At 32.4% G+C, this 9,430-nt stretch overlaps 1 protein-coding gene and 1 long non-coding RNA gene across 2 annotated transcripts in view; one reads left to right on the forward strand and one right to left on the reverse strand.

Moving 5' to 3' along the window:
• Nucleotides 1-54: 54 nt before the first annotated feature.
• Nucleotides 55-9,430, forward strand: part of LOC112905255 — an 11,601-nt gene continuing 2,225 nt past the window's right edge. The window contains exon 1 of the long non-coding RNA XR_003231653.1: nt 55-487. This is a non-coding gene — a long non-coding RNA (uncharacterized LOC112905255). The remainder of the gene's footprint in view (nt 488-9,430) is intronic.
• Nucleotides 5,202-8,204, reverse strand: LOC108742831 (ejaculatory bulb-specific protein 3). The gene is made up of 2 exons (XM_018478165.1): nt 7,927-8,204; nt 5,202-5,589 (listed from the first exon to the last, which is right to left on the reverse strand). The coding sequence occupies exons 1-2, from the start codon at nt 8,123-8,125 to the stop codon at nt 5,399-5,401; spliced, it is 390 nt and encodes a 129-aa protein (XP_018333667.1). The 5' UTR covers nt 8,126-8,204; the 3' UTR covers nt 5,202-5,398.

Raw genomic sequence — 9,430 nt, forward strand, 5'->3', positions numbered from 1 at the left:
TTTTACCTGTGTGGTACTTTATGCATCTGTGTGATGCGATTATGTTGTTTTACCTGTGTGGTACTTTATGCATCTGTGTGGTGCAAGCCCCCGGCGCGCAAATCCCGTCCTCTCTGGGGATGTGGTTCCTCCGGAGCAGAGACATGTAGGTGAGGGGCCCTACACGCGCCGCCGTTGACATTACTTGGTGTTCTCACACCAAATCATTGGGATGCTGACTACTAGCGCGCTAGTCGGGCGTCCAGGGGAGCCTCTACTCGTTTCAGGTGGGAATGTACATTTCTGAAGATTATGGTTTGTTAAATATATATCTGATATGGAAAGATGGGCTTTTTATTAAAGGTCTGCATGGGGGATGCAATTCCCCCGGTAAGTTACTATTTACCTCCTCTTCTTTATGCAAAACAGTAACTTCGGTATTTGTTTCATGTTATTGCGATGTGTCTGCCTGCTATATGCCGTCTCGGACTGCTATGCGATGACCCGCGTAAGTTAAAGTGGTTTATTGAATTCGTAATTAATCCTAATTTTACAATACATCAGATCTTATAAGAAAGTCACTATTGCGTTATAGGCCAATCACTAGAGTTATTTTCGAAACAAAAATCGGGATCACATTTAATGTTTCAACATGCTTCCAACTCTTAACCACTGCTAAGGTCAAAATATGCACTCTTTTGCTTATAATCTGTAAACTAAAGGAGCAGTCTCTTTGACATCAACAAACAAATGTAGGGAATAAAAAACCTGCAATTTAAGATCTCGATCTACTCGATTGGATCAATATTAACGGAAAAAATAGAGAAAATTGGAAAATGCATCGTCTTCTTTTTAAATTTACCAATATCTCTGTTGTACTATAATTATAGTTGTAACACTACAATTTGGGAAATGAGAGTAATTTATACGGCGCTGTCGGAGAAATAGTTTTTTCGCAGTAGCGATTTGATGTTTTTTGTACCTTGCTTTTTCAGTGAGCCTCAGTGATCTCTGGAACTCTAGATCATGCGATTTTAATTTTGCAAACAGATTTTGAAAGTAGGAATCGATTTTTAAAATTACCACTATCATCATCATTGTTATTATTATACCTATTGTTATTCAAAGGGGTTATCATATTTAAAGTCGGGACTAAAACGCAAAAATTAATTTAATATAATATCTAAATACACATACGAAACAAGCAAATGTTAAATTAGCATTTTTTAGAGTGGGTAACAGATCAGTAAGCAAAAAAGGTAAAAAAAGTAAATTTTAACATTAAATCGAAATGACGCAGTTAAAAATTTCCTTGATTTCTAATAAATGGAAAGTAGTTACTGTTAATGCTGACAATTTTATAATTTATTGTTACTAGAAAAATTTTTTGTTTGCCTGAGCGTATAGTAATACGTAAATACAAGACAATGATTAATTAAATACTTAATTTTGCCCCCGGCACCGCTCTGGCGAAATCTACGAGTATATAGTTAATTAGAATAAGAAATTAAAACACAGTATCGAAATTGAACCCGGGCGCCCGGGCCTGTTTCGTTACAATTATTCCAACTACTAGGAATTTTCCCTAATAAGAAATGAGATGTCGATTTAAAAGGAAATCAATCAATTTTGTAACGTCTTGCATAAAAATTTTGCCGATTTATTTAAATTAATAGTTTTGTTTTTATAAAATGAATTGTATAATGTAGGTACACATGTAGATGTATCTAAGTACCAATTTTTTCGCTCAAATGTTAAATGTATATTTCTAGGAACGAAAAGAAGTGTATACACTAATCCAAGACATACGTTGTCTATACGAAAATATCAAAGTTTAATTCAAATTCGTACCCCTGATAAAACGTGATTAATGAACTAACATACAGACATACAAGTAACTTACCGCATATTTTTTTTATCTTTTCTACTTTAAATCTTTTTTATAATATTAATTTCTTTTCGTATTTGGATAGAACTTAAACTTTTTCTTCCTTTTTCCTATTTTGAAAATCTACACATTTTTACCCATCATCATAATAAAGTCGTCAGTCCTAAGACCGGTTGGACACGTACATTCACTCTTTCCTATCCTGAACTAACCTTCGCATTTTCCCAAAACTAGAACAACCCATATCCTTAACTATTTGCGAATATTAATCTAATCTAGGTCTACCATTACCCCTCTTAACTCCTATTTCTGCCTCTAATATGTCTCTGACTAGACCTTCATGCCTGAGCAGGTGTCCTACTATACTATCTCACCTATTTCTTATTAACTTCCATAGGGTCCTCTGCTCTCCTATTTCTTCTAATACCTCTTCATTTCTAACCTTCTCTATTCACGGTATCCTCATCACTCACGTGTAACACCACATTTCGAACGCTTCTAACCTTTTCTTTTCCGCCATGCCAACCATGTCCATGTTTCGCATTGAAATGACATATTGAAATGACACATTGAAATACAGAAAACTAAATAAAAAGAGGAAAAATTGTTACTGCTGTTACTCCCTAGCCGAGAATCGAACCGGGCCCCTGGTTTTACGTATCAGTACTCTACCACTAAGCTCCTATATATAGCACCTGATGACACCCTAGGTAATAAATAAGACAGTCAGTTGTGGGATTTTGCAGATATTTTTTCAATATAAGAATGAAGTGTTATTTAGTGCACTAAAGATATTCTTCAATCACTTCATTAGCATATACGTAATTCTCATATTCGAATAAAATCGGGAAACTCTCATAACCATCTCATTAATTTACCTATGGAGTTATTGGGATATACATAATGCATCACAGCTTCTCCAACAACCTGCACCTAATTTTTTAACTCAGCACTTGAAAAGCATTTAATTTTGGCATTTCTTTAATGCGATTTCCTATCTAACTTGCGTTGCCAGCGTGACAAAGGTAGGAAGTTTTTATAGAGAAACATTGGTGATTGTTTGCAGTATGGGACTTACTGACTTACTGTTTAACGAAGAGGGAAGATGGATGTAGGGGATGTAAATGTATATTACACAACACTAAAAAGTGTTTTTAGGTGGGGGCGAATCGAAGGAATCGCAGGAATTAGAGGCAATTACCTGATAATTTTACTAAATGTCGACTTACGTTCAGGGAAGCGGGGTTATGGTTACTGTCATATTTACCCACTCGTACAAGCACTCGATATATACAGGGTGGTTTGTAAAAGGTATTAATTTAGAAAAATTAGTATTTCGATAACATAAGAAATTGAATTCGTTCTTTTCAATCACCTAATATATTTTTGACCAGCGTTAACGTTATGTTGCATGCAAATTCTGAAAAGAAATGTGGTTGCAGAACTTGAACTCCAATAATACCAGTAAAAATAAAAATTGCATTTTGATCGCTAAATTAAAGCAATATTTTACAATACAATATCAAACAATATGATAACTTACTGAGTTCTTGAATGAATTATTATAAGTATTTGTGTTTTAACAAAAAATTGTCTGTTACTTCTATCGTAGATATTTTGTAAACTAGTCGATATCAGGTTTCATATTTCACATATACGTTTAGATCTTTACTTTTATCGTTTCTGCAGAAGTAAATACAGCAATTAGCAAATTTTAGTAGGTAGGTTGGTATACATTTACATATTTCGTATTAGACTTTTAAATTCTGATTTATTTTAAGATTTATATGAGTTATATAGGTACGATAGTTAAGGTACAAACTTTCTATAAAAATAAAATGTTGGATACTCACAATTTCGGCTTTTTAGATCACTCCGCCTTCCTTCGTCACGTTTTCTGTAACCCCCTTACAAATATTATGTCAGAAAGGTAAACCCTTACTACAAATAACTCTTTTCAATTAACGGTGGTATACCAGTATCAATAAAATGAGAATCAAATTAAAAAAACTAACAATTTAAGAGAAACATTGAAATGAAACCATTTTTAGCATCCTGCCTCCTCTTTTTAAGTATATTGTGAACAGCCACTAGGATAGGTACTCAACTTTTTGTTATAGAGTATATGAAAAATTGAAATTTCTAAATCTTGACACTAAAATGAAATTACGTCGAAAGTCCGTTTTCCTTTTCTAAAAATTACATACTGTTAAAGAAACATCCTCACATTTATACATATACATATAAACCCTTTCTTTAGTCAGCGGTTAAGCTTGAAAATTTTAAAAGCAGGTATTCAATAAGAATATTTAAAATGCTATCCATTTCTCCTACTCTTGGAATTATCCTCCTTCAAAAAAAAAAAAAGAAAATTAAATGGTAACTGATGTTTTTTCATAGTAGTCAATAAAAAATAAATTTTGTAAACTATTGAACAAAAAAAGGATTTGTATTATATTGTTTCAAAAATGTTAGGGATAAATAAACGTAGGCTTTCACTGCCAGCCTCCTCAATACTGTTATTCTTTGTTTTCGGGCTTCCTGACCGTTGTCTTTGGAAAATATTTCGCCTACAATTGCGGTAAGCATTTTCAAGGGTAGTACAAGTAACTATGAACATATGAATTTCTGTGACCCTGTCACGGACGTATAACGTTAATAAATTAATTTTAAACATGGAAGTCATTTTTGGGGAGCCAATACAACATTAAAAAAAAGTTTAGCAAACTGTATCGTGTGACATATAAAATGAAAGAGCTTCTTGTAAGGGTCTCAGAAATATTTCTTAAAAATTTTAAAATGAATAGTTTTGTATTTATTTAAGAAAATAAATGACAATTGTCCATCCCCCCCCCCTTGTCATCGCAACTATTGAATCTAAAATTTTGAAAAAATTCAGAAAATAGTTCTTTACTTATAATTACCTACAGGAAAATTAATAAGAAGCCTATGGTCTTATCATAATGTAGTAAATCATTCAACAAAACAATGTTGTGCGTACAAATCTAAATTTGCAGTTTTAATGTATGAGAGAACATGTTTTGTTTCAACTACAATGTTAAGTTAGTTCTTAGGTTTAGGTTCCGTACATCCGAATAAAAAAACAGATCACTCGTGTATCTGTCTGTCCGTTTTATGTTGTTTTTTTTTTGCTGATAACACTAGCATAATTCGGCAAAATAACTTATTTTATTTTTTTAATAATGTTGGAGCTAAATTACTGGACATAATGGTGGGCCATTCTTTACTTCCTTATCCTGAAAATTATAAGGTATTTTATTATACTGCAGTTAACAGTTGGCGGGGCAATTAAAATGAACGAACTCTATATCCATTTAGTTGACCTGCCTGTATTAATATACATTGTTTGCAATTTTACAATACAATTCTATTTTTATAAATATCTCCACAATCTCTACAGCCCATCTAATTACATTTTTATTTGTTCTGAATTAATGTCATATTAGCATAATTTTGATTTAAACTACTTATAACATATTAGTATAACATAATCTATTTAGTTTGAATTGCTTAAGAATTTTGTTTCTTAAGTTCTCCTAACAAAAACGCCTCATATTCCCCAGAGGGGTCATATTTTGATAATAGTAATTTCCATTCGTCTGGTTTCTTCTCGATTAAGAACTTGGAAGCTTTAAGCACCACTTTTCTTTGAACATCTGTACAATCTCCACATTTTGATTTAATAAACACTGGTATATCCTCTGAAAAGAAATTCAAAATCAAATATTAAAAAAAACAGATTGTTTATTTTCTTAATACTAAATTTAAAGTTTATTCTGGGTTTAATATGGTACACTTGAGTGTAAATTGCAACTTTTGACTTTAATGGAAAAAAATAGAAACTGTTTGAGATAGGAATGAAATAGTTATCAATTTTATAAAGTTTTTGCCAAATCAATTGCTTTAGTTATTTGAAAACTAAAAGTGATATTAATTTTTCAAAATGGTGTTTAATGTGCATTTCTTTTCAGTCTATATCCCCGTACTATACCCAAACTTCGCCTAAATTTGCATTTTAGTATTACTTTTATTTATTAATAAATAAATCATATGATAGGTAAGAAGTAAAACACAAATACTGGTATGCAAGGGAAGTAAAAGTAGAGAAAGAGCGAATATAAAGATAGGAGAGGAAAAATTAGAAAAAGTGGTCGATTTTAAGTATTTAGGAGGTCAAATAAGTCAAGACAGAAGGAGTAGTAGGAATATAAAGCAGAGGATAGCGCAGGGTCGAGTCGCCTTGAATAAAAAGAAGTCACATCTATGTTCGCGAGCGGTTAATTTAGAAATTCGGAAAAAGTTGTTAAAGGTGTATGTTTGGAGTACGGCGCTGTACGGGTGCGAAACATGGATGGTGGGCGCGGCGGAAAAGAAAAGGTTAGAAGCGTTCGAAATGTAGTTTTAACAACAAATGATGAGGATAATACCGTGGATGGAGAAGAACCCTGCTTTCTCACAGACGGTTTTTTGCCGTGGCCGTGCACGGCAACCGTGCCGTGTATAATAATAGTAATACATTGGGTTATATGAAAGCGTTCACACAGCACGGTTTGCTGCCGTAGCCGTGCACGGCTGCCGTCGCAGCACGGCATGGGGACTGCAACGGCACGGCGCCGTGGCCGTGCACGGCAACAGTGAGACAAGCAAGTGTATAGAAGTATTCACACGTGCCGTGTGTTCACACGGCAAAAATTGTTTTCAGGATCGTTTTTCTCTCTGAATTGTGCAGTTAACAGAAGAAATTATATAGTGTGGCGGATAATAACACCGCTATATTTAATTTAAAACATATATTTGACTAAACATTATATTACACCCTTTTGTAAATATTTCTACTCGAATTCTTTTGTATCTGTCTTTCTATTATTATTATTATTCTCTGTGAAAATATTTGGAACAGTGTCTTTATCAAGGTAAAAATCTTACTCCAAGCATCGGTAGAGATTATATAATTAAGAAAAATTTACCTCCTTTCTTAATAATATATCATTGGGGAAGATAATACAAAGGATATATTGAATATGAGCATTTAAATTTTCTCGGATATTTTTGAAGAAACAAGGTTTTGTACAGATATATATTACAATCTTCTTTTATCTCTTATAAGCTAGACAGTGAAAACTTTAATAATTTGATTTCTTTTGGTATCAAAGCGTTACATAACAGAAAGGAAAACCTTTTTCTATTTCTGATAGATTGTTTTCTGATTGATACTCATTTTTTTTTTATTTCCCTCTTGATATTAAATAAAGCGTAATCATTGTCAATTAATTTTGATGACTATTACTAATTTTTAAATCATCTTGCAATTTTACGCATAATTCATCGAAACTCCTAATGGACATTCGAAAATAATTAAAAAATTTGGAGCTATCCTCTCGTAGCTCATGAAATAATGTTACAAGTTCACCCATCAATTGTCTGTTTTCAAGTAGTGGATGAATCCAAAATCTTCTTGTTTTTTGTGTTTTTCTGCGATTATGCCATATAATTAGTAACAACATGCGTTTTTTTCATTCGTCCATTTTGGTCATGTATCAAAACAAAACTAAACCGTGAAAAACCGTGTGCAGTGTGAACGCAAAGCAAAATGAAATTACGGCACGGCACGGCACGGTTGCCGTTAGAAAACCGTCTGTGTGAAAGCAGGGTTAGGTTAGTAGAACACCTTTTCAGGCATGAAAGTCTAGTCAGAGACATATTAGAGACAGAAACGGAAGTTATGAGGGATGGAGGTAGACCTAGATTACATTCCTGTTCGCAAATAGTTAAGGATGTGGGTTGTTCTAGTTTTAAAGAAATTCGACTACTAGTTCAGAATAGGACAGAGTGGAGATGCGTGTCGAACCAATCTTAGGACTTACGACCTTATGATGATGATGATGACGAGGACAGGTAAGAGTGAAGGTGCTTGTTCAACCAGTCTTAGTACTAACGAACTTATGATGATGATGAAATCAAATGAGTTATAATTGTTTTGCGAGAAGAAATTGTGAAATTATGAAAATATTAGCTATTTTTTATAAAATAATACTTACTTTTAAAATCACGAGCTTCCGGTGAACAAGGGCCTTTATCCAAGAAGCAGTTAATGTAGTTCTTAAGGATTCTTTCGTTTGAAAGAATCGAATCTAGGTCTAGCGCTTCATACCTTTTAGAATAGTCGGATGCATCTCCCAATGAGTTAAATGTAAAAATAGTAAATACCAGAAACAAACTAACAATTGCGCTCCTCATAATGGATGAATTCTACTGGAAAACTAGGCAAGGCGCACAAGAAGATGTCTGTTTAAATACGATTCGTGTCATGCTAAACACCTTCGTGTGATATTTAATTTTCTTTGCACAGTTCGGAGATTATTATTTTCTTTTTAAAATACAAGTCATCAATAATCGTCCAAATTAAGAAAAAATTGATCGTTAATTTTCTGTTTAATGATTTACATCTTTTTCCATTATCAGTCATGCAATTTATAGTCAGTTCTCTGTATGTATGATATATACAAGCCCATCATAATTGTACTTATTAATGTAATTTTAAAGGAAATTGCGTTTTTTTCATCTGATGAATTTAATTATGACGTCAAGATTATTTATCTACTTAATACACCAACGTGCCTCACGTGTAAGATGCAAATCCATGAAGCAATCGATACCGTAACTTTTAATACTGTTTAAATTTCAAAAAGGAGAAGTTATATGACATCAAAAACCTTTAAATGGTTGACTCACGATAAAAATTTGGTTAAAGAGGGTGTGTTATTATTGACAGTACAAAGTTATCTTTGAGACCTTCTTTATCAAAAAAAAAAAAATGAAAATAGTGAATTATCCTAAACGGTGGAGTTTTCGTGTAGGTTCGTATTGTAAAACACCTGATTTTTAATTATATAATAAAATAAAGGGTGTCATATTTAAAATAAAAAAGTTAGTATCTATTTCCGGTATAACCGGATGTAAAGTTTAATTGAAGATACTTTACATTAAAAGTTCGTATCAAATTATTACGAATGTCAAATTTCAAATATTACTTCTAACAAAGAATTTCCTTGGTAATCCATGTACACTAGACCTGGGCAAATTATTCATTTATTCGATTAAGCGATTAATCATAAAAAAATGAAGTAAATACTATTTCGATCTATTGTTTGATTGATTAAAATTTTGACTTTAAATCGTAAAAACGAGTTTGTTGTACTTGTTTTATGCAATGGACATTAGGGTGTGAATAACTTTTTCTTAACGGTCCATATGGTAATAAGATATGTATATTTTCTCTGCAAATTTTCTGTTTTTACCTTTACAACTTTTTGGATCTGTGCCTATGAATCTATCAGATCTGTAGATTAAATTTTTAACCACCATTTCACCGTCTGTGATGTGAATTAATTAATTAATAATCAATAATTAAAATAAAACTCAATAACAAGGTAGATGTATCTACGATGTTAAAAGGTAATAAGACCATCTAATATTATTTTCACATCGAAACTATTAACTCCCACCACACCTATTTTTGAAAATTATTATTTGTTGTAGAAG

Source organism: Agrilus planipennis, unplaced genomic scaffold, assembly GCF_000699045.2.
Source record: "Agrilus planipennis isolate EAB-ADULT unplaced genomic scaffold, Apla_2.0 scaffold376, whole genome shotgun sequence".
Taxonomy (NCBI): domain Eukaryota; kingdom Metazoa; phylum Arthropoda; class Insecta; order Coleoptera; family Buprestidae; genus Agrilus; species Agrilus planipennis.